Source organism: Trichoplax adhaerens, genomic scaffold (genome assembly GCF_000150275.1).
Source record: "Trichoplax adhaerens TRIADscaffold_4 genomic scaffold, whole genome shotgun sequence".
Lineage (NCBI taxonomy): Eukaryota > Metazoa > Placozoa > Uniplacotomia > Trichoplacea > Trichoplacidae > Trichoplax > Trichoplax adhaerens.
The window spans coordinates 5863575-5890226 of NW_002060946.1; the positions used below are offsets into that span (position 1 = coordinate 5863575).

At 33.2% G+C, this 26652-nt stretch overlaps 4 protein-coding genes across 4 annotated transcripts; 2 read left to right on the forward strand and 2 right to left on the reverse strand.

The window, feature by feature from the left end:
• Window positions 1-1852: 1852 nt before the first annotated feature.
• On the forward strand, window positions 1853-5493 carry TRIADDRAFT_55867 (uncharacterized protein; the record flags this gene model as incomplete). Its single annotated transcript, XM_002111596.1, has 15 exons — window positions 1853-1864; window positions 2281-2412; window positions 2503-2646; window positions 2748-2971; window positions 3165-3319; window positions 3433-3494; window positions 3626-3743; window positions 3854-3939; window positions 4016-4151; window positions 4287-4403; window positions 4496-4717; window positions 4800-4921; window positions 5006-5076; window positions 5197-5279; window positions 5354-5493. The coding sequence occupies 15 exons, from the start codon at window positions 1853-1855 to the stop codon at window positions 5491-5493; spliced, it is 1824 nt and encodes a 607-aa protein (XP_002111632.1).
• Window positions 5494-7487: 1994 nt separating this feature from the next.
• On the forward strand, window positions 7488-9833 carry TRIADDRAFT_55868 (uncharacterized protein; the record flags this gene model as incomplete). The annotated part of the gene is made up of 1 exon (XM_002111597.1): window positions 7488-9833. One exon carries the CDS (start codon window positions 7488-7490, stop codon window positions 9831-9833), a length of 2346 nt encoding a protein of 781 aa, XP_002111633.1.
• Window positions 9834-11417: 1584 nt separating this feature from the next.
• TRIADDRAFT_35903 (expressed hypothetical protein) lies at window positions 11418-13392 on the reverse strand. Its single transcript, XM_002112102.1, has 3 exons — window positions 13159-13392; window positions 12126-12168; window positions 11418-11823 (listed from the first exon to the last, which is right to left on the reverse strand). The coding sequence occupies exons 1-3, from the start codon at window positions 13210-13212 to the stop codon at window positions 11726-11728; spliced, it is 195 nt and encodes a 64-aa protein (XP_002112138.1). The 5' UTR covers window positions 13213-13392; the 3' UTR covers window positions 11418-11725.
• Window positions 13393-15940: 2548 nt separating this feature from the next.
• Window positions 15941-23615, reverse strand: TRIADDRAFT_55869 (uncharacterized protein; the record flags this gene model as incomplete). The annotated part of the gene is made up of 18 exons (XM_002112103.1): window positions 15941-16014; window positions 16161-16203; window positions 16408-16503; window positions 17341-17506; window positions 18296-18371; window positions 18517-18518; window positions 19332-19435; window positions 20763-21023; window positions 21151-21222; window positions 21375-21560; window positions 21657-21763; window positions 21870-21992; window positions 22107-22227; window positions 22351-22404; window positions 22586-22789; window positions 22994-23109; window positions 23357-23497; window positions 23591-23615. The coding sequence occupies 18 exons, from the start codon at window positions 23613-23615 to the stop codon at window positions 15941-15943; spliced, it is 1971 nt and encodes a 656-aa protein (XP_002112139.1).
• Between the last annotated feature and the right edge of the window lie 3037 nt (window positions 23616-26652).

A 26652-nucleotide genomic window follows, 5' to 3' on the forward strand; every position in this document is an offset into this window, starting at 1 on the left:
GACTCTAGTAATAATATCCAATAATCATGCATTAAAATCTGCCCTAACTTATATAATACTTACTATATATTTATCCTACATGTTTGCAATTCATTACCGTTAACAGCTGGCTACAGGTTTTGCAACTGCACTTAATAAGCAATGCGATCGTACATATTGAAATTTAGCAAATAAATTGTATTGCTACCTCTTTGACTGAAGCAATTTAATATTCATAAATCACACTTGCTACTAAAATAACGCAATTATAAACAGCTATGCAAAGGAAATATTTTAAAATTTACTATTAGCAAATCACACTTCGTCCTTAAATGACGCAATTAGAATAAAATCAACGGACAAAGTATAGCAAATGCTTGAGCGATAATATTTGATTGAAGGTCAGATTATGATCTTAAGTTGCATATTTATCTATAGATGTGGCATAGAAGATGAGATAGAGTCGTACATAGTATCATGGAGATAGGTTATAATTTTGCTGGTCAGCTTGATCAATAAATTATTTTCGGTCTAGCCATAATATTGGAACAGCGCGCCAATTTTGGTTGCAATGGTTACGTCTATATTGGGATTGCATTAGTACTGTAGGGTTGTATCGTATACAGTATATTAAATCCGTAGACGTTGTATAGACGAAAGGATTTCTTCAATGTATTTGTAGATAATGGACCAAAGTTCTATACTAATCCTCTAGTTAGTGCTCCAAACATGCATATTTTAACCAACTGTACTTGATTTGGTAGTGTGCAAAATAGATTGTCATGCCTAGGCGTCTCTTGTAGTATTACAGACATAATATTAACAGGAGGAAAGGGGTGACAGTTCCTTCTACACAAGCCTATTGTACCATGTAATACTTAGTAATGCATTACTTTCAGTGACATTTTATCGCAGAGTAGGGACAATATCAGCTTCGATCTTTTTGAACCAACTGTGTGCAAAATAAGCGTCGCACTTAAATCTTCTTTTCTTTTAGTTGTCGACAGAAAATCACCACAATATAGATCTACATGAGCGGAAGGGGTGACAGTTCATTTTACGCAATATTGCTTAACTTGTTCCATACCGAGTGCAGTCCTACACTGTTGTAGTCCTTTTCCTCTCCGTTGCACTTCAATATGTCGTAAGTATGCTTAGGATATGTATGCTTTCAACACATGTAGGAGGAAGATTGAAACTACAGTAAGTATCGATATTTCTGCACTTGAAATATACCTCCTTTCTAGCGTCCATTTTGTAGTGTGCAAAATAAATTTCGCACTCAGATCTTATGTCCTATAACAGTAGATAATGATATACTGCCCATCTATCTACTGTATGAGGAACAGCAGCGACAGCTTATTTTACACAAATGCAAGTAAATTGCCCCATATGGAGTGATATAGCCCACTCGAAGTGAATTCTACTGTACTATGGCTTCATCGGACTATTCTAGGTCTGGTTCTACGCTACTAGCTCATACAAAGTCTATATAGTGGATTAGTAATGGCGATCGCGTAGGCGTCTAATGATGAATGAAAAAGCTTCAGACGGACGGGAATGCTGACAGCTGCCAAAGAGCTCAGCTCAAGACTTTGTTGCATTAGAAGGGCTGAAGTTGTTGCAAAGTTTGAGCTGTCGCTACTCCAGGATGGAATAAGGAGGTTTGCAAAAGTATCTTTATAAAGGTGTCCTCGATGATGCTTTTAAATTTACACTATTGATGACCTCAGCTAGTATTTGGAATCAAATAGGATGATGATAACCTCAGCATTTTTATTTCGTCATTTGCGAGTACAAAAAATCCACATTGGGAGTCGATCCATCCGTTATTATTGCAATCTCGTAATCGATCGCACTGAAGATTACAAGCATGGAAGAGAAAGTATTATCAAGTCGATAAGACCGTACCAGCAAGACTGTATTCAAACGTGCTTGGAGCTATTTGCAAATGGTTCGAGATCACAAGTTGTTTCCTTACCTGTCGGTAGTGGAAAAACGGTATGCATATTGGATACCTACTGTATATACAGTACACTGTATAGTGGACAGTATCTGTGCCATACGTATCCTTAACTCTAGCAATGAAAATCAACAATTGAACATGATATCCTCTATAATAATAAGTAAAATGAAATAGCAGTCTTCTTAATTGAAGTTAAGGTTATATTAAATAGGAGCTGTTACGATCTATTCACTAAGCCAATTTTTTTAATTTTTGTGAAGCTAATGTTATAAGCAGTTCTCGTCTTGGACTACTGTATACGATGATCATGATCATTTTTTGGTAAACATTTACAGGTCATTTTTTCTCATTTAATCGGTCAAGTACCGTCTCCAAATGCAACAACTAATAAAGTATTAGTTCTAGCGCACCGAGAAGAGCTCATTGATCAAGCCTATCGCCATTTATGCTCTTCTCTACCTCAAAAGGTTAGTAGAGTATGATTGCTTTGGTATCTCTCTGCAGTCCAGTGCTTCCAAATACGATCATGATAATGGCTTATTCACGGTGAATACTAGAGCGTAGATATTGAACAAGGTAAAAGACAGGCATCGCCAGACGCTGATGTGGTAGTGGCTAGTGTTCCTACCCTTGGACGCAAATATAGCTCCAGGATCGAACGATTTGACCCAAATCAGTTTAAATTAATTGTTATTGACGAGGTGTGCTATATCCTTTAGCCAGAGTTGTCTCTGGAACAGCAATAATGTTACTTTATTACCTATAGTTACGATACAAGATATATATTCTTTTTGATATATAGGCTCACCATTCTAGCGCGACATCGTATTTGCGAGTGCTGGGTCACTTTAATGCTTTACTCAATGATGAAACGCTCCCAATCAAGAACAAAGATGGAACGAGATCAGATATCTTGGTTTGGGGATGTACTGGTACACTTCAAAGAAGTGATGGTGTCGGTTTTGGCAATGTCTATGAACAAGTTTCTTATTCTAGGACTTTGTTTCAAATGTGGGAAGAAAAATGGTGAGGAGTTTTTTCTATATGATGCTACTTTATCCTTTAATTTTGCAATAATATCTATAAATTTATTGATTAATTAATATCCATGGTTCTTCACTCCACGGGATTAAAAAAACTCGGAACATAATAATCATTACAGCAGTTGTACAGCCAATCCGAATATTTTTAGAATTTTTTCTGCTAAACTATTTTTTAGGCTCGCTCCTATTAACGCTTACTCAATCCACACTGATGCAGATCTATCCAAAGTCGCTAAAAATCAGTTTGATTTTGTCGTATCTCAACTTGTTAAGCAAATAAATACCCCCGAACGGAATAATACCATTGTTAAAGCATGGTTGAATCATAAAGGTGCCTAAATTTTTTTGTCTTGGCTGAGATTAGCCGAGATTTAAACGTATGTAGAGTTTACAATTGAACTTTAAACACTTACTGTTTGCCTTATGGTATCTCTTGTACATTAGATAACTTCAAATCGACATTGGTATTTTCTGCTAATCGGCAGCATGCAAAAGATCTTACTGAGGTAGAAGGAATGATTTTAACTTGCTTCACTAATGAAATTTTATACGAGTTTAATGGATCATAGTGGATGTTAATGCTTAGTGCTTATCTTCGCTGCTATTTATATAACATACGTACGACTCTTATATGTAGGCGTTTCGGTTATCGGGAAAAGAGGCTCATCTAGTGGACGGCCAGACACCTTCAGATGATAGAGCTGAATTAGTAAGCAATTTTAAGGAACAAAAATTTCCAGTCATGATAAACTGTGGTAAGAATCGTATCAGCTAAGAAAAGATAATTTAGAATCCGTAATGTATTTTTGATATTATTGCTATATTTATATTAATAAAGACATTCATTGTATATTTGATATTTCAGGAGTGTTTACAGAAGGAACTGATATACCTTGCATTGATTGCATAATTCTAGCACGTCCTACGCGAAGTTCAACACTCTTTCAGCAGGTAGAATGATTTATGTGATGCAGATTTGTTGCTAAGAACCCGTTGAATACCTATTGAAACACTATCGTTGTTACAGATGGTTGGCCGTGGCCTTCGAACATTTCCTGACAAGGAATACTGCACAGTCTTTGACTGTTTTGATAACTTTTCGGGTTGCGATATAGTAACACTACCTTCTCTAGTAGGATTGCCGCCAAATTTTAACTGCGAAGGTTTGTCTATAATATCACTGAGGTACATGATTTTGCAACGTAATCATGTCGATCAGGTACCTCAATGTTGGGATCCCTTAAAGCTTGGTTATTTATTTTTGGAAATTTTTAATGAGCTCTGAGTTTTTCTGATAGGGCAAGATCTCGTAAAAGTTCACCATGAAATGCAGAGTCTGAGTGAAAATAATACTGATTGCTACCATGCCTCATCCTTAAGTGAAGCTCGCGAAATGTCCAAAGAAAGCGTAATGGGTGAGTGCGTTTAATCGGAAACATATGCATCCGTAAGTTGTATTGTGTGATGAAAGGTTCTCAGTATCTAATTCAATAATAACTTCAATTAGGTCATTCGATTGACTATCCGACTAACAGTGAAATTGACCCAGCCATGTGGAATCACACCAATTCTTCTGAACCTAAAATATCACCGATATTATTTGATAATAAAGAGATTAATAAAGTTCATTATACGATGTGGCGGAAATTCTACATGCAAATTAGAAAAGATTCTGTTTGGGGTCTATCCCTCAACAAAAACAGCATTTATGTTCTAAAGAATGGGGCAGGTGACACTAATTCTTTAAAATAGTACTTCTAGTATACAACGATGTAATCTTAAAAAAATTAATTGCGAAATGTATTGCTTAGGAAACTTTGATGTTTTTGTACATATCGTGGACCGGAGCTCGTGTAAATTTTCCGTATTAGCAAATCATGAATCTAGTAGATCTGTGGAAAACTATTATCATGTCATGACAAGTGCCTCTGCGGTAATACTGTACAACATATATGATTCTGCGGAAGCATTTTAAACAATATTGTGAATTACTGAAATTTGGATTCCACATTCTTAGTCCACCGCATTAAAGTGTGGAATTGTCACAGGGGAGCGATTAGTCGGCAGGACTAGAATGATGCTATCAAGGTATTGTTTACTAATACGATCTGTATCTATGCACTATATATTATGTCTACATGTCCATATGCAAAGCTTTGGGATATTTGAAATAAAATCCAACTTCGTTCCATTTTTATAAATTTTAAGCCCCAACGCAAGCTGGAGATCGCAACCCGCGACATACGCCCAGGTCAAACTAATCAAGCGGTTGTCTTTAGGGCTATGGAAAGGTATTGTATTTGGTATTAAAATTACTCTGAATTGTATTCAACGAAATTTAATTTCCAAGCATAAATTACTGTAGGGTCAGATCAACAGTTGACTAAAGGTAAAGCGGCAGCTATAATGAACGGATTTTTCCTGCGAAAATCTTTTAACAGATTGGAAACATTACTCCAGAGGTACTTTGACGAAATTTCTAACTATGCATATAACAATGGCTGAATATAAAAAGCACTGCTAAATTAAATTCTGATAGAACATTACGTTACTATTGTAAACAGGAAAAAGAATTCCACTGCAAATTTGCAATGTGGTATTGCTTCCATTGCCGTCAAACCGGGACTCATTGACTAGAGAGTGCCAGTTTATTGTAATAAGTTTAAAGCTTCTTTTCTGTATAATCGATAGAGAAAATGTCACTTTAATATATGCAGGTTGTGCTTCAAAAAGCACAATTCATATTTATTAATTTAGACAGCAGGTATAATATATACGTTCACAAAATTTAAAATCGAAAAATTTAATTGTTCCGGAATTTTTGCTATATCAGATAATCTGATAAGGTAGAAACTTAAAGCATACGTGAGATCATTAATTGCCTATCACATGATTGAATTAAGAGTATAAAAATGTGATATGACACAAGTAGCAAGAACTACTTCACCGACTAATTGAAATGCTAGGATTTTCTAGAACTAAACAGCTCGATTTCTAAATCTTTCATCATAAAGTGCATATGATATGACATGTTTAAATACAAATACATATCAATTGATTTTAGTTAAGCTACAATACCTTTAGAACAACTGCTGTATTTTCAATATGTGATTGCTCTGTTACACTGACAATGTTAACTTTATCTCATAGACGTATAATTCCTTTGTAGCGAAGTGATATCAATTTTCATACTAATTATGATAAATTTGTCAACTTTATTTTGATTTTAAAATCCGCAGAATAATAATTTTTGCAGTCTTCACTATTGCCAAACCATATGTGGTATATCTTAACTGGACAATGTCGATATTTTGTCGTTAATATGTTAATAAAATTTGAGACAAGGCTAAATGCGTATAAACCGAAGAGCTTAGTTGCCATTCCATAAGGGACTAGTTGCCCTTCAAGATAAATGGAACATAATTTTAACCAACAAAGTCTACATAGTTCAAAGTTGATATATATACAAGTATTCGGTATAATCAAATCTTTTACGTGCTTGGCAATATTGGGATTCTAATCAGACACGTACGATAGTAGGGGTTTTAACCATGTGGTAAGGTCATAGTGACTGAACGACTAGATAAAGTGGGAAATAATTTCAAATTGTATACATAAGGTAGCCAAGGCCTGCATAGCTTAAAATGATACCACGGCATAATCAAATCTTCATGTACTTTACATTATCGGGTTTAGAGTCACAGACACATACGATACTAAGGATTTTAACAATGTTGTAGTAAGATCTTCGTGAGTGAACCAATAAACACCGATTACAATGATTATTAATTATCTGTTAATTCATACAACATTATAAATATCGCATAAAACTTTCTGAATGTTCCTAATGAGAATTTTCTCACCTTCTTTGGCTTATACATATCACACAGCTTAAAGGCGACAATAAAGTAGAGTCAAATTTTCAGTGAACTTAGAATTATTGGTATAACTATCATGCACACGTAGGATAACAAATAGTTTATCATGTTTACGTGATATAAAATTATTAGCGTGTATCGAGGTCTCCTCTATCTATCAAATTAATATTATTACGGCGTATAAATATAAATTGATAGTACTGTGCATCTGATATACACGACTGTATTAGGGCTGATATCATCAGCTCTGCAGTAGTATTTGATCAAGAGAGTCTCAGAGTCGACATTGGTAGCTAAGCTAACACCCGCCCTCCCACTAAGCAAACATATATTGGCTACTATTTGGAAAAAGCAAATAAATTCTATTATCAATCCATTATGGTTACACAGTAGTTATGATATAAACTGTGACACTAGGTATATCATGAGCTCTTTTCAATTTATTTTCGGATTAGGAGATGTTACTAATTATGCTATTGCAGATTAACTTAACAGCTAAGATTTGGTCGTGATAAAGTTTCTTCAAATTTATCAATCCGATTGACTGAGTTTATTATAAGTACATCAAGTAGACTGTATTGACGTTACCGCTTAGAAAACCATTTCATAACATTGGAGGACATGACAAGTAAATCGCATTTCATTAAAAACCTAATAGAAAATCTTTCTGACATTAATCAACAACAAAAAGCAAAGGAATTCATGTATTCTTATTGGTCTCATATTTATTCGAGGTGTAGGCTAGAAGGATTTAGATATATAGGTTCTAGTAAGTTTACGCCTGATAAATTGTTAAACCATTTATGCAGAGCTTTACTGTTTGATTCAGGCTGTATTTCAATCGCTTTCTGTTTTAAAGATATAACTGAAGAAAACGAAATAAAAAGGCAGCATCAATTATGGATTGCTAAACGGGCTCCGTCTAAAGAATTTATTGAAAGTTCTATTGAAGTACTCTGCAAGAATGAATCCATTCAAATTTTATTAGAATTTTCAACTTATTTAAAAGAGAAAATTCGTCGCGATTATCATGTTAATATCAATAAGAGGGAGTTTAAAAATTTAAAATCGTTAATTGCTTTCAAATATAGAACTGCATCGAGTAGTTTTGATGTACTGATGAAGGATTGTGATGACGATGTATTGGAAGAGTTGATATTGTTCATGTCCTATTCTTTCGAAATACGGCTTATCACAAAGGAAGAGGCTACCATTGAACAATATCTACAATTTTTACTACTAGATAGGTTTATAGTTAATCTACCTGGTGAAAAAGTCTCCATTCTACGATTTGGTAGCCTTGACGAACTGAGAAAGACGTATATTAAAATGATGGCTGACCTTATCCAGAAATATAAAACGTATCAGCAAGAATTTACGGAGCAATATAAAAACAATTTTGCCTCTGTTGAAAATTTACGTTCAGAAATTCATCATTGGTTTGCGCTAGTCAAGAAGGATCTTAATATAGATCAGTGGTCAATCTTAGCTGATCCAAATTGTTTAATATTAAAATATTGTGACGAACTGGTACGAGCTGACATTGTCTCAAAATCAGCTAAGCTACTCATAAAAATATTACTTGTTCAGATGTACATCTTGAAACTAAATCTAGAGCAAAGCGTAAGGAATACCTATTTGACATGTTTGTTTGCTATCGATCAGTATCTAAAGCGATTTTCTATTAACAAAATAAAACAATTCGAAATAAAGCTGACATTATTTCTTTTTATAAGAACTCAAACCTTAACACTATACAGAACTGGTGTCAAAACGATTCTAGATTTAGTTATGGCAAGTAAATTACTTCCATTTACAGGAGATCCAAAACCATCTATCGAAACAAAACCAAGTCCGGAGATTCTGAAAGAATATTTTGAATATAATGATGGACAAAATTTGTTGAAAACGATACAACAAAGTTTAATTACAAACTCTATTGATAGTTACTTGTTCCTAAGACTTATACGACGTGAACTCGCTTCGATAGCACAGCAATTAGAGCGCTATTGCAGCGACATTTTTATTGCTCTCAATCAGGAGGGATTTCACGCTGAAATATGTATCCCTGAAATGTGTAGTAAAGAAGATTATGCAGTTAAAGCCATAGGATGCTCCCATTTATCATGTCCCCAATGTTTTGTTGGTTTAGTTGCATTAATGAAGAAGCATCATGAAATTCATGCTCCAGGAGTCCATAGTTGTCTATATGCATGGAATGTAATCCCTAGGCTTATGAAAGAAAAATATAGAAAAGATGTTCTTGGTTCTACATGTTATGAACTTTACAAACAGTTTCGTGATAAAGATATCACGTTTAATACAGAAAGATTATCAGCTACTGCACGTAAAAAAATAAAAAAATTTAAAAAAATGCGGGATATATTTTACGGTATAATCCAAAACATGGCAAGCGTGGCCGCATATATCGCTGAAAGTTCTAATCAGATCATAAGCCTATCTTTATTGTCAACGAAAATTTTGTTTGGTCCCAACGAAAAACAACTAAAAGACATTCAGTCGAATTCGATTTACATTCAAATTGGCAAGAAAAAATTAGACATAGACCAAGATGCAAGTTACCCTCTCTCTCCTGAAATTTATCAACCCATTGATTTGGATAACTATTATGACATAGCTATTCTACCATCGCCTAGTTATAGCCCTGAATCACCTAAGCCTATATCTGTATCACTAGATCAAAATACACATGATGAATCTGCTGCTGATCATCAACAAGCTTCAGTAAATGGCTACCAAGGACCAATTCATGAGACAAAGTTATACACTCCATTTTTATCTAAAGAAAATAGAACTACCATGTATACGGATTATGACAAATTTATTTTGTCATTAATGAATACAATACTTAAAGCAATTGTTCATTCTAAATTGATCAATGATACAAATGATATCTTTAATTATGAACAATTTTTAGAGTTATTTAGCAATTTAACTCTTTCGTAAGGTGCATAAGTATTTGTTGCGCAACAATTAGTGATTAATTAACTGGCGAATATTAAATACTTGGTTATTAACGAAATTTAGACGATAGATGATTTCCAATATTGTATATCAAATTATGCCATGTTTTATACGCGTAGAAGAATTAGTAATATTATATTAGCATCTGATTTTGACCTATTCATAAATTTTTATTGATACAATATTGAGAATCTACTCATAGCCGAAAATGAAACCATCTTAGGAACTGGTACAAGGAAAATAGACGATCTATGCATTCTAAAATAGCCTAATAATAATTATAATGTATCTAATAATTTAAATTATAATACCTTGCTGTTAATTTTCTTTATAATTAAGCTGTGATAGTTCGATAGGAGCAATTCAACGAGTTAACTTGTTCGTGAAGCGTAAAATTGCTGTGAAAGTTATAGTAGAACTTTTATCAAGCAAACATCGTTATCTAAGGAATTGCATAGGAAAAATAGGCGATCATCGTTACCTAATGTAGTCATATACACATGTCGGAAAAATATGAATGTTGCAGCAGGAACTATTTCATCCTTCATAAAATGCGTAGCACCTGTAGAGCCTATTACTCTCTTGTTAAGATTATGTACTAAAATGTACGATATAATCCATGCCGTAATGCCGTTAATTAATCCGAGTACGAACTGGTCAAAGTTGTACGGTACATGCACGATATGAATATGTACTGTGATAAATTACGTAGACGCATTGCTTAAGTCGTTACCGTTATGCCTATCTTAGTTATGACAGTATTCAGGATCGTCAGTCAGTGACACTTAATGACAGTAAATGTTTGCCTACAGCAGATAAAATACCGGTTTTCCTGTAATATAATTTATAAGTTCATAGTGATCCTGATCTTTAGCTGCTTTGGAGATCTTAATACATGTTAAGTAATATTATCTTATTGTATGATTCCTTGCAGATCTGAATGCAAGCATTCTTATCGGTTACTGTACGGCTACGCATCAGATAAACATAAGTATACGTGTATAAGAGTTGAAAGAATCAATAAGAGAGATATTTACGTGGAAGTATAGTTGCCAGTGTCGCTCCACTTATCTGAGAGTTAAAAGTATTTGCACGCTACGATCTTAACAGTAATATAAAGTAACATCCTTAGCACACAAAATAGATGACCAGTTAGTGATAATATGACAACATAAAGCACAGCGTGTTTACTAAGTTTCTATGCGTTTTGACGGTAATATATATATATATACATATTATTGCTAGAAGCTACGTGTTGATGTAAAGTGCTGTATTGTACGTTACTTTAAGTCATATTTTTGGTCATTTTTATGTATATAAAAACTTTCTTAACACACTGTATTTTATGATTATTTATCGGTATATAAGAATGTTTAATTTACTCAGAATCTACTACGATATGTAATTGCTCAAAGAACTGATAATGATACTTACAGGATTAGCTTTATACTCAAAATGTTAATTTTTTCTATTAACGAAACTACCTGATCTAGTAAGCTGGGTACTGTAGCTACTCATTTGGCTGCTGTTATAATTTAAGATAGGATTCTTTCATTTTATTTATTTATCATTTCGGAAGTGGAATATTTTCCATATGAAGAATATACTTATTACAATGCATTAAAAGCTGTGATCAAGGTCACAGCAGTTCTCCTTTTAACCTCACGGACAATACAGAGATTTTAACCTTATCAACATACCATAGTGATAAAACATAAACATTTTTAGGACAAAATACAGCGTTTTAAGATTTGTTCTTCCTATTAACAAAATACGGATTTCGTGAAAATTTGCAACATATTTATCCACTTGTACTAGATAAGGACATTAAATTCGGTAAGATATCAGTTTGCATATGGTGATGTGGTTTCATACTAATACACAGGCATGGGTGCTTGGGTCAATAGTAAGCCAAACCGGCGCTTTAATAGAACACGTTGACGAGAATACTTGTCATCCGGTGAGAAGCGAGCTGCATTAACGATTATAATAATTAATAACATTTAGAATTTAGCAGCTGGAGATTTTATTATTATTATAATTTTGGTAGGCATGAATGCGTGTATACTCGTAGAGGAGCATTACTGTAACAACAATCGGAGCACTATATGCTGTAGATGTAGTGTATACTGAATATTATATATTTACAGTACATCTAAATAGAGAATTGAACTGAAAGAGAGAGAGAATGAAACGTTCCCTTCCCCTAAATTAAGTATTATATTTTAAATACTAGTGCTGGCATATAAATCGGTAACTAAAACCAGATATTACCTGGATGAGCAGAAATAGTTGGTTTGCCGTTCGGGTCGACTTTCTAAAAGGAATAAAAAGCAAAATATTGACTTAGTTCGTTGTTATGCTGCATCTACAATAGTAGGATTGCTGTTAGGGTGCATAGCTTAGTGCTCTTGAAGATAATTTCATTTAGACATGAACTACTGTAAATACTCTCATGTACAGTGTATATCGATACAGTCCAAGTGCGAAATCCTTGAAAGTACCCTATTAACTGTATACGACTTTTTTAAGCTTACAAATTCGACATCTTATGATGATATGTGCTGGATTAACTTATCATGACGTCAGCTAACGTCATTTCTATGTCATTGGATTTCGATAGGATCGCAAAGCTATTCAAACGGTACAGTAGTATTGCCATTGATGAAAGAACTGCTTTCATGTTGGAGTAATACTATACTGCTCACCAGATGCATCCTATCATTGGGCAATAACGAATGTAGCTACCGATAGCTACACAAAAGCACAAGATTGCAAATTTCAGTTAGAGCTATGGCTATCTGCTTGTATGGAGTATCATCAATGTACCGCAGCTATCATTTCTTACGCTATAGCACTTCTTAAGCTGTACTAACTAATTGTATATCAGTTGTTATCATTCCGACGGAACGAATACGGTATCGGCTCTTTTATGAATATGTGAGTAGTAAACTATGTTTTCATAGAACTCCTATGGTATAATAGCAAGAGTATTGCAGTCAACACTCGCATTAAGAATTCAATGCAGCGTCATCAGGAAGCAAAGTAAGAAGTAGAGAAGAAGTTATCTGCTGATGTTTCTTCTCTGCTATCTGAGTACAATGTCAAGCGTCATTATGCTTGAGCAAGAATGCATCAACATCGGTAGCATTGCGCAATATATTTGTATCCTAGTTATGGCAATAGCACCATCTTAAGATGAGCATACAACAGCCACAAAGTGATGATAAAATAGTGTTGTCCATCAAATCGTTTCTTGCTTGCAATGATTGAACAAACTAAGGTGATCTATGAACATCGTCCTTACCTTCATCGTGTAAACTCGTTTGCCATCTTGATCTTGATAGTACATCAGATGCATGTTAGATATTCAAGGGTAGATCGCTTGCTGCTCTAATGAACTACAGCGATTCGATTGGAATAAAGTGAATACTGAAGCTGCAATTTCGTCCAACAAGGCTGTTGAAAAGCTGACGATACTGTTTCGGTTGTCTAGGTTTCGAGCAGAGTGACTTGAGTCAGGCGTCAGCTACTACCAGGTGGTCGGTATCAATTTTTCTTTGACTTTTATTACAATACATGCCCTACCATGTGATGTCAATCATACTGTAGTACTGTACTATACTGTACTGTACTGTACTGTACAGTATTACTGTTATTCTTGTGATGTACAGTACTGTACACTTGTACAGTATAGTACAGTAGATAGAGCATGCTCAGACTCCGCCAATTTTCCATGCAAGCGGACCCAACTGGTCCTTGAATTTGGAACGCTTTTAAATCACTAACTACGCTAACACTAAGCAGAATTTTTTTAAATCTGTCTTCAGTTTCATCTATTATACAATCTAAGCTTTCGAATGGTATAAGTTTGATTGGTTTTTTATTTTAATTAACCGCAAAAAGTGTTCTTTTTTGCGCAGTACAGTACTTGGACACGCTGTAGAGGGTCTCTAGCGTACAGTACAATGATTACAGTCATAAGTACAGTAAGTACTGTATCATCGAATTAAGACTCTATGGTAAGTACAGTACTGTACTGTACTGTACTGTACTGTACTGTCTAGAGTACTGTACACTGTACACTGTACAGTACTAGGCGGTCGTGCTCACTATTGGACGGACAGACATTTCTGCCTCATTTCGTCATAGTATTGTGCCCAACTCTTCGTTATGGCAGCACTTGACTCCAGCATGCCGTCGGTCGACTTTGAATTGACCAAATGTTTTCTCAATCAAGTAATATTGCATTAAATCTCATTACCTATTACAAGGTTCTGCTTGAAAACAGTTATATAAGATCATAGGCGCTATTGAAATTAGTACCAGCGATCTCGAAAACAGACACAGAAGATCCATACTAAGTAGTCATTTTGGGATATTTCCAGCCTCATTTTTAGGAAGAAACGTCCGTCTGTCTGAGGGAAGGAAACAGTCCGGGTCTTCTGTGGTCTAAAATGGTAGTCTGAGGTTGTGATGTAGGCAGAGGTTTCATTTTTCCCCTATTGCATCAAGTTTGGGTCAGAGACTACAGTAATCAACTTCTTTTTTCATAATTGTCATACTGAACAGTTCATTTGGTATATCCCTGTCCCAAACTCGTTCTAAATCAGGTTCCTTCCCAATTCTTTCTTAAATGAAGGTATTTATTATGAAAACAATGACAAAAGAAGTTGAGTAGTCCCTGGCAATGTCAACGACTACTAAGACATGGACCACTACTGTTTTAATCGTATTTACGTATGATGTTGCAGTAGTACAACAAGATACCAACGTACCTTTGATTAGCTTAGACAAGACAGAAACAACTGGGCAAGCACTCGACAATCATAAATTAGCTAGCCATGCACTAAATGTGCTGAATGTGTCGCATCTGGACGTATCTTAATTAATCCGCTCTTACAAATATCAATTTGGAACGAGGAGAAAGTGACACTACTCGTATTTCAGGAAACTATAACTACGAGTCTACTGTCAGGTTTGTCCTCGCTGACATTTATCTACAGTAGTGTTATCCTCAGAGGAACTGCTATATCACTACAATAGTATGGGCAAAACTAAACCCAAACTTAATTGAAAAATCACTCAATTTACACTAAATCTACATCAATATTAGTCATCAGTTGATAGATAATATTATAAAATCATGTCGTTATCTATTAAAGAATGTATAACATCATAGATAACGGTATGTTATCTGACATAAATAAGATAAGCATTTTGCCTAAAACTACAGTACTGTAGTGATTATAATTATCGACAACGCCACAAATATTTTCGAATAATACCATCACTATAACTACAGTCGTCCTAGGATTGTGCTCTTGAATGAATCGTGAGTTGCTATCTGTAATAAAGTCTTCAAGGGAATCATGGAGACTGTAGTAGAGTAAGTAGAAGGCTATTCAACTTCGTATATACGAGTATATGCTATAAAGTACTGTAGAATTCAAAATCATTCATAGACTGGATACCATCACATCAACCAATAAACCATTCCGTAAGATCAAATGATACTCCTGCTTCAATTTTATTTCCATACACTGATCTTGAAATAAGAAACTTGTAAAAAGCCTTAGTCGAAGTATAATTGAATGATCTATTACAAAACTTGAGGCAATATAAGGTATTAAATAATCAGATAGATTTAGCTTGCGCACGATAACGACAAAGTCAGCCTAAAATAGATATGTACTGTACCCCTCATTATTAGCATCATCGAGCATCATTGCTATTGTAGAAGGACGTTATATGTTAGCCAACTTGAGTAAACCTTTAAATTATCACTATAAAAGCCGTTGTTAATCAAGTAGGGCACTTGAAACTATTGTAAAAGAATGGATACAAGTCTGAAATTTAAATATAAGTACGAGTATGCATCAGGCATTATCTCATCATTCTCTCTATTTCTTTTACTTTATGAACTAAGAGCTTTCAGTTTTAATGAATTCTACTTTAATTCTACCATTTAATGAATCATTAATATCTTGAATGAAGTAAACCTGGCATCAGCATGTGTCATTCACTTGCTTTTCTTGACGTCTCTAATTAGAATTTCCAAAATTTAGTCTGCGCTTGTCGGTTGAAACTCATATTTGACTATTAGGATTTGCAATACCCATATGCTGACAATCCAGGTCAAACTCCGAATTAAAGACAAAATCTACAAAAGCAATGAAATACTCTTGTGTTAACGCTATAGCTTATCCAATGCCTTGAAATAGATCGCAAATCAGGATGATATAAGCAGAAAAAATTGTGGTGCTCCACGCAAGATTTTTACCTTCCCAAAGCTAATGATAATCTTACCTCTAGAGGTCGATATCACGCCACTACGATATCTTGAGGTAGCCTAAATTCGATATTAAAGTCCATAAATGCAATAAATCAATAAAAATGTTTATTAAAAGCAAAAAAATTTATACCATAAGGTGAACGAGATAGCCTCATTGCTACTACGCTTGCCACGAACGAGTTACTTAGCATATTCTACTATAGTGAAATAACCCAATAATAAAATACGTCAAATACACTGTAAAATAGAAATTCTACTTACACTGCTTCCAAAGTGCTGATGCTTAGGTAATAAATTCTTTAAGAATCGGCCGATCAAGTTAGGACGAAATTTTCTCTCTCGGAAATTAACGCTGATCTAGAAGATAATATGTCGAGTAAGATCATATTTAGATGGCAACCAAAGACCATAATTTTGCAGTCTAGATAAGTGTAAATCGTATTGTAATCATTACCTATGGCGTGAAACTGATTTTTATAGGTCAATGCGAAATGTTGTAAGATTACGATAATCTATTGCAAGTCTTATCAAGCTATAATGGTATGATTTTACTGTATATCCCAAAAATCTAGTATGTATAGTAGGCTAATTTCGTACTCTTTATACACACTTTCATTCTATATTAAAATGGATTTAATTACCATAGTCAAACTGAACGACTAGAATATTATCTACTGTCGACTGCATCCTACGGTAATAGTTTTATATTTTTAATATACCCAACATCAAAATACAATTTTTTACTCACACTAGGCTATAACAGAATGCAATAATTTTTCTGTGTCAAAGTAGATCTTAATAAATCACAATATTACCGTCTCAATCTACTGTAGGGCACCGTGCAGAATTTTTATTTTATGTCAAAGTACTTTTATTAATGACTATAATGTTAGTGATCAATCAAGTTGTAATGGTTTCGTTCTGGGCTAATATAGTTTTGGTTTGAGTAGCTATAGACATCTATTAATTTATCACCAAGGTAGATTACACCAAACTGCTATTAAGTTTATTCAATGCCATAGTCAATACTAAACTACCATATTCTTAGATATCGTGCACAAAAGTAAGTTTACGGGCATGGAGAATAAAGCATTGTATCATTTGATCTACCGTAGAATAGATCAAGCTGTAACAACTTAATTCTATGCCAAAATTAAATGGTGATATTTTATTAAGTACGATAAAGAATACAACCTGACGATCAAGGACACCATGAAAGAGAAAGACTTGGAATCCTTGTAGAGAGACCAAAATAGTGAAAATATAGTCTGCTACTTGATCGTTCTTAATCGGAAGAAAAAGTGCGGGAAACCAACAAAGTCCCAACAATGGCAAAAGAAGTATCGCATTACGAAGATCTCTGCATAGAAAGAGAAAAACAAATTTAAAATTCCCTTTTCATTTTTCTCACAATTATAGATCGATTGAATTTTATCATGTAAGTCGTTTCTATTATTCCAGCATATATTTAAAAATAGAATAAAAAGAGTAATAATTGTAATTCCGAGCAATTGTAAAAATCCAGCTTAGAAAACAACCTGATAGAGAGCCATTGACTAAAACAATAAAATTTTTATCATTTATACAACATAATCTCACTTAAAAGTGGTCAAAGTAATCGGTTGAAGTTGTCGTGAAAGTCGAGGAAGGTGTGCTTGATGAGATTGAAAATTTGTGGCACTGGCATATCTTTCTGATTCTTGTCTGCGAGCTAGTGAGTTATGCATTTTGTATATAGCACTTGATAGGATCGTCAGATTAATCTACGAAGCAATGCAACATGAAGTAAAATGAAATTGTTAGAAGGGAAATAAAAAATCAGATATTGAAATAGTTTAACAGTAAAACAGTAAAATGTTGATTCAGAAACTTTTAATAAACTGCGAATCATATGAAGCACAACCACAGTAATTAATCTAACATCTTATATTACCAATAGAATAATAGCCAAAGGAGTGAGAAATAGCCAGATATAAGTAGAAGGTAACCAACACCTGTTATATTGGTACAAAAAATGACCAATCAATGTCTTTTATTGCATTCATTAATATCAGTCATTTTTCACGTCGCAATGAAAAACTATAAATTATGTTTAATAAACCAAACTACGAAATATCATCGATATAATTAATCGATTTATTTTACTTACACTTGCCCGCTTGGGGTATCTAAATAGGCCATAGGCCAAGCAAAATATGTTACAACGCATATTCCAGCTGGAAGAGCTATAAAGAAAGAGCATCATATCAACTCATAATTGACATTTAAAGGTAGAGTACACTTTTAGCCTTTGAGAATGTGGAAATTGTCAACTCTTCAAAGGTCTATGGTTGTGAAATAGCATGGAAACAAATCAAAGTCTATACTTACACCTACAACACATTAGAAATCATATGAAATAAAACGCAATCTAGGCAGTTCGACAAGCTTACGTAGCATATGTATGTTAGGATGAGTAGACACTGACACTATTTTAATTCGGACAGTTGCTATCCATTGCAGTTAGTAATCAAACCTATACTTGTATTTACTCTCTTACCCCAACCGATGAAAAGGTAGCAGAGAAACATCCTTGCATTACTCCAATCGTGAACTACCGTGCACAAATTATACCAAGAATTAAGTAATATCCTGAACATGGATTTCTTAGCTTCATCTCTATATCTAGTTAAGGTAATTGTCTTTAAGTACAGACAAATTCCTTCACATAATTGCCAAGTAAATATGGTAGTAAAGAGATATTGTAACGTAAGAATGATTGATGAGCATCCATTCTATCGATTAAAAATAAAATAAATTAATTCATTCCGAGTAGACCTTCAACGTATGAATCACAATAAGTCGTAGTAGACTAAGGAGGTAATTTGAGTATAGCCAAAAATAAATGGATACATTACTTTGAATATCCTATTTGCATATCACCTCATATTTTATATTCGTAGTGATTGTAAATGCTAGATAAGATGCTATAATAGCGCATAATAGATTAATGTTGATGAAGGCTTTTGGAAATAGGGAAATTCTGCGATATTAAATAATATAACATTACGACTACGAAAAAGAAGGAAGCTATAGCAAATTATATTATCATCATCATCGTAGGATAACCCATCGAATGGTTAATATTTATAATAATGAAGAATGGCCTATACTGGCGCATTGGTTACTTTATATGTGATACATACCTTAATCCTGCATATAGTACCATCATAATTAAAGATCCAAATAAAGACAAGCTAAATCCAACAATCCCAATGTAGAATAATACAATTTCATCGCCGTCAGTCCCCTAAAGGTACAAATAGTCGAAATCATCAATTATCTACAGTATAATAAAGCTCTATTTTACTTTTTACAGTCAATTTACTTAACCTATATAATATCTCTCAATAATTCGAATAGTTAAAATTTTAATTTAGCTACAATTCTAGAGATCCAAATGGCTTTATATTTCTATTGTTATGAAAGTCAATTTTATAGGTTATTAAAAAACAATAATATGGAAGCCGGCATTTTGCTTAATAGCTCGAAAGGAAAATAATGAAATACTTCTACACTAATATATAATTTCTTATGTGGTCACAGTAGATAATAGATGAAGCAGAGAGTAGCCATTAATAATTCTATGATGTATCAGTGTCAAATTACAAAGAATTATAGCGTCTGGTTCGCACTTATCCTAACAGTTTTAGTAGTGCAAGCATCATGTTAAGTACAGTACACATAGCGTACTTTATGGAATAATATCCTTGATATCCAATTTAGTTATTCGATGATCGAATGGACATATTCCATTATTCGAATTAGAAGCAGGTTAAAGTAGTTTACTCGTAGATAATGTCATATAGGCATACAGTAAATTCTTTTTCTTCAATCAATATTTATAGTAAAAGTGAGGAATTACAGCTAACGAACAGTGGATTATTTCCTACTCGACAGTGTTTATAACAGAGTGAAAGAGGACCGAGAAAATAACAAGTTGATTGTACGTGCGTGCATAGATCACTGGATGCTTTATCTGTAAAGTATCCAGTGGTCCTTTACAATGCTATATGTCTCTTTTCTGCTGATATTTTTAAAAGGAAGATAGAACTTACTTTGAGCATAATTTATAGTCAGTCCAGAAAAAATAGTAATAAGCCTTGAAGAGGTAAATTGAACATACTTTTCTCTAACACTTACAACATAATCGAAAGAAACAAGGGCAGATAGTAAATTATTTTCTTTTGCATATATTATTGATAGCAAAACCATAATTCTCAACCAACATACACGTATATTTAAGCTCTGCCTGGTAGTATGAAGGCTGATCAAGGGATAACAGAAAACTGATATTAAAGACATTCCCTAAATGTTTATAACCTATCCATGGAGTATTAATAAGTAGAAGGTGAACTATCACAGTACATACATCCTATAACCATATTTAAAACGTAGAATAACTATTGAAGTATAAATAGGACTTAATATGAACGTGATCGGTATCATAAATTGCCGGTACTCTACAGAAACAACTATAGCAAAACCAAGGAATAATGTCAGAGAATAGTCAATTACTTTCTTTACGTAAGTTTTCATAGTTTTCGGATATAATGAACACTACAATTATTGCTTACGTTGCCGGTACCAGTTCCTAAAACGTTTATACTCGAGTTATAAGTTATAGTGTCATTTTTACTTGCAGGCGGAACAGCAGCTCCAATCTCAACACAACTATTGTTGTATTGATGAAGTTCATTTAAGATTAGTAGACTATAATTTCGTGAGGTATAATTAAATTGAGATGCAGGTCCTAATAGTCGTTCAGTCGTTAATTGCCCAATAGATAAAACTGCGAGATGATAAAATGCTTGAGATAGCCAATTATGCTGCATTTTCTAAATAATAAACGAGGCTTTATTACAGGATAGCAAAATTCCTACACCATATTATCAATCTAAAATGGCCAATGTCAGCAAAAGAGTTGTGGTGTGATATCATGCCCGTTAATATGACAGCAATTACCTGGATTGGACAAGTTGTTCCAGTATGGCTAATGTCTTGCTGTAAAATAGCTGCTGAAGTTCTAAGTAAGCACTATATGTAAATATAGACGTAGTATAAAAATATTTGACTAGACTTACGAAGAAGATTAAAGTTCACTTCCATTTGGGTCAATATCAGTCGATCGGATTTTGTCTCAATTTAAGATTTAGAAATACTTAAAACAATATTTTAACGGCACTCACATTTGTGAGATTCCCATATCCTTCAGTATCATTCGTCTCCTTTCTAGCTAATGTAATATCATAAATAATTTGTAGAGATGTAATAGTTAAATTCTTTCCTGGAGTGTCTCCCTGGTGCTCATGGAGGAAGCTTGCCATGACATTAAGGTAATTTATGGAGTAATTCTTAGCATACGAACGGGTTAGCTGTTTATCAAATTTTATAAAATAATTGCATCTATTAGTAAAAACTCTTAGATCCAGAGAAGTTGAATTAAAATTTTACTACTAATATTAAATTACCCTCTCCTGAACTTCAGCAACAAGTACGGAGAAACAGTGACAAGTATAAGTAGGTGACCATTGATATGTGTTACGATGGGCTAACCTGCACAATCTGCTAACATCGCCTAATAGAACGGCCATAAGTATAAGTATATATATGGCATAGATAGCATAAGTAGCACAGGCAATGAAGACAGTTAGCTAAAATAAACGAAATAAAATCATACAAACCATTTACAGTAGAATCGAAATATTGGCTACATTCAGCTATAGCTGTATGATTGGGATAAGTTTCTCTCCAGATAATTGTATTACTTCCAACTTGTTCTAGATTAAGCTTACAATTTGCTGCTTCTGAAAAATTGACATTGTCAGGTACATTTACGAAATAACTGATAATTAATTGAAGGCTAGGTATTATCCTAAAACTGAAAATGAATAGATAACGGCCAAATTAGCTCATATTACCGTTCTGTAATTCTGGACAGCCCTCACTATCTACATTTAGACCAGTCTGACAGCATAATAATGGCCTTCCATTTAGGTAATTAGATGTTTCATTTTTAATCATTGATAAAGTAATTTTATCCTATTTCGAGTTCAAGTAATGAATTATGTTATTAATTATTATTATTTTTCCTCAAAATTCAGGTTGCTTTTTCTTATATAAAAATGAAGCCACAAAAATTTTACCAATAAACTTAAAACGAACCTGTTGATCGCAAAATGGATAAGTTGATGTTTCATCAATTATTTCCAGTGCACACTTTATAAATTCAAGAATTAATAATATTGCATAAGATTAGCATGAGGTATATGCCATTAAAATTAATACCATCAAGTACTTATATCCATACTATGAGAAATTAATATGACTTATAGACACTTTTACGCGTATTGTAATGCTACAAATCAAGATGTTGTTAGTTTATTGATAATATACATACGCTTGCTATTAAGTCTAACATGTCAACGTCCTTAAAATTTTTATTTAAGTGCTGAAAAGCAACTTCTAAGCCATCCGTAAAGTACTTAGAATTAATGTTCAAGTTAATTCCTATCCTTGGCAGTTTCCGTAGAAATTGAACCGTTGCTATATGTAGTTTTTGCAGGTGATCGATCAATGTAGCGAGCGATGTACTGGACTGATTCTATATGAACAAGAAAGATGTTTTATTAAGTTCATTATTCCAGATGGGCAGTTGAAAAAGAATGATTAAAAAGAGCTAGTTTAATTGATATTGAAGTTGTTGCTTAAATCTTGTCTTCCGATACTTGGTTAAAATGTATATATATATAACTTTAAGCTATTTCTAATGGAGTCTATTGCGTAATAAGAACATAATTACTTTTACCTTTAAGGCATTAACGAAATGAACAATTTTCCTGCTTCGGCAATCGCAAATGTTTAACTCATGAGGATTCAGAACACATTTTTTCGTACACTTAACAGAGGTAATTCCTTCGATATCTATAGCAGAATAGAGATTTCAATGAATGTTCCATATAGTGGCAATAAATTCTAGATATTAGTATTTATTCGTAAGATCCGGCACATTAATAGTATTTGTTGCGTTATTCTATTCTATAAATAATAACTAGTTCTTGCTACAGAAGATATATCATAATCAAAATATATATAAAACGGATTATGTCTTATCTTTAAATGCACGACACTTATTAGATAGATATAATATACGCGTATATCTATGCCATACCATTTCGTATAGTGGAAAAATTCTGTAGTCGATTACAATTTCTATTCAATATTTTTAAAGATGGTGAAGATGGCGTCATTAATAGATTAAAGTGTACTCCAGCGATGTGGCTATCACAGAAGCAAAATCCAGGTGGCAGGCCTATATGAACATTTAAGAAGTAATATACAATGAAAGGAAACTTAAACTTTAAGAGATCAAGCATGTACCAATTAATTATAGTATTATGCATACTTGTATAAGCAAACCCTATGTGCATGCGGTAATAGGTACCGTAAAGGTTGATAAATTAAAAGAATGCGTTTAATCTTGACTACAATTTTAATCTTTAGACTAAATAATGCCATTTTCTATATAAATGATCTTATGAAGCCGAGATCAACCCGATTTAAACCGCAAATTGCTTAATGTCTTAATTCAGAGTCGTATACGTGGTCTAGTGGCTTTAATTTATTTATGATATTTCTGTCACAGGGCAAGTAGTAACAATTTGCTCTGTAACCTAACCTTGAATTTAACTAGAGGGGCAGCATAAACGCTTAATTTCTATCGCCGTGTTTATTAATTTTCGAAAAGCTATTTGAAATTATAATGCAGAGCAGTAAACTCTATGAAATAGTTATCAATTAATTAATCAGTCTGAGAAGTTATTTTATGAGCTGATCCTTTCATCGATATATAGAATACTTAATATCAAGTAATTGTTGGAAGCGAAAATTATTAATATGATTTTTGGTCTAGATATTAGTCAAAACGGGTTTGTTAATTTATATTGCAGCGTGTAAATATAAGCACAGCAAGCTCAGTCTAGCCTCAAGCTAATTTTTTTACTGGCGTTATTTGATAAGAAACAAAAGTAGTCGCAATAAAGTCAATAGTCTGAGACAATGTGAAATATTCTATTCAGAGCAATATGGTAAGTTAGTTGCTGTATATGTTCTAGCAATGAGCGTCATAAGGTATAGAGTAAATAAAATAACTTAAAGGTCAACTTTGCCGCATAGACGGGTACATAGGGAATTTAACCTACTTTCATTTAATTAATAAGATTATATCGTCAAGAATTAAAATAAATGAAATAAAAGATTGATGTGCATTGTTGCTATTTCATCTAATATTTCCTTAACTACGGATAAAAGTATGCTATATGCCGAAAATCAGCTATAATTAAGGTTACATTTTAATCATAGTGATCATTCTTTACCAATCTTGTCATATTATTCAATACTGTTGTTGACACATAATAAAGTAGTATTATTAAATTACCCTAAGATAGGATGATTAAAATTTAGAGATATTTTATATAGTATAGAGTATAACAGATGTAATATTTAAAGGAATTAAAGACATGTACACGAATTTTGATGTGATTGCTCAGGTTTCAAGACAATCCCACCTTGTTATTTTAACTAAACAGTGATTCATATCCTCAATATGTTCCAATACATTAAATATTGTAATTAGCATCTTTATTAACAAGTATATAGCTCAGTTGATACTATAAACTGCAGTTCAGCTCAGGAAGGCTGTCGTGAGCTGATAAATTATTGACATTTATATATAATGTAAATTGAAATAATCCTTCCGAAGTTCTAAAGTTTGGCTCTACAATGCTAAATTTTCATCGTCTGCCGGGATTATATAGGATTGTCAACGTTAAGCCACTAACGCAAAGCTACCTGTGATATATACCGATCACAAAATTCCAAATTTTAGAAAAATAAGGGCTTCATTGAATCTTATACAAAGATTAACTACACACAGCTCTACTCTAGCTGAACTAACTACTAAAGACTTCTAGAACGAACTAACAGAATAATCTAAAGTTGCATGCTTTTATACTTTTCGTAGCATTCGCAGCTACAATCCGCATGGCAACCTTTTACCTTATTTTACACATAGTTAAATTATTCTTCGTAACACAATGCTACTACGGACCATCATTAATCCGATATTGACACGACTACAGTATTTACGTAGACATTATTCACACCAGCCAAAGTACAATGAATTAATCATATCCTAACATATGATTTACAGTTCTATTTTTACCTATAACCTTATTAGTAACTCAACACCTTACTATATATAGTTATCTGTACTCTCGCATAGAGTCTATACCACTACAGTCTATAGTTATGGCTACCAAATATCTCTTAGGATAAATATCTACCGTACATTATACTAAACATGGCTAACAGTCTACAATTACAATACTAAGTTACATTACACTACCTTTACCCTGATAACCTGAGAACTAATATTTGATCACGATCTCTATGAATCGACTAATACTATATGCTATAGCTAGTAAGCCAAGAAGAACTAGTTTGTGTATTATAATATTCGTATGCTAAATATGATATTATTGAGTAGATGAACATTTTACCTCGGTTTTTTCTATAGGATCTAAGATCCCAGTATTAAAACCAATAAATATCATCATTGACTTAAAAGATAAGTATTAAGATAATTACTGATTGAGATTTTAATTCAGATTGTGTCACTTTGGAGTACAAATTGTGATAAACTTTATCCCCGTTATGGCAATTAACAAACATCATAATTAGGTTACTTTGCTCAAGCATTAACAATATATCATGCGCATTTTTATAAAAAATACGATGGAAATGTAAAGTAAAACATTGACGAAGATAATACCATAATTTCATGGTATTTTTAGATCTTGCATATGATAAGATTGTTAACAAATTAGATAGACGTAACGACATTAAAAGTTACGGTACCTTACTTTTATGCAAATTTAGTAATTTATACTTATAGCAAGAACGGTTTGGAGGAAATTAGGTCATAATTTTTTAAGTTATATTTTTTGTCATTAATCTGATGCTATCAACAAATAGAATATCTAGCATTATAACAAGTATCCTTTCCTAGCCTGACACTTGCTCATATATTTTACTTGAAGGATAACTTCAATACAGATATTTCATTAGCCAACGTTTAGTTATAGTAATTCATTACGGATTTGTAAAGATCTCTACTAGCAACGAATAAATTGCTGTTATGAACAGTAACAGAGTGCTCATTTATTTGCGAGATAAACTATAATTTACTGTAATGATTGCTAATAATTTAAGGTCATAATGGAAGGAGATGGCAAAATTATCTAGTTAGTAGTAAAAGATTTATCATTTCAATACCATAATAGGCAGTTCATCACCATACAACTCAGATTCCATAAATTTTAACAATAAATCAATTAAATGAGCAAGACTGGATGAACGAATTTTTAACGACTCGTGAAAAATTTTCAGTGAAACAACTGTGATAAA

Excerpts from the sequence above, each read along its gene's own strand:
- TRIADDRAFT_35903 (XM_002112102.1), bottom strand. The coding sequence starts at position 13,212 with ATGCATCTGATGTACTATCAAGATCAAGATGGCAAACGAGTTTACACG. Across the intron at positions 12,169-13,158 it reads AACGAGTTTACACGATGAAG|AAAGTCGACCCGAACGGCAA; the intron begins GTAAGGACGATG and ends TATTCCTTTTAG. Across the intron at positions 11,824-12,125 it reads AACTATTTCTGCTCATCCAG|CTCGCTTCTCACCGGATGAC; the intron begins GTAATATCTGGT and ends TCGTTAATGCAG.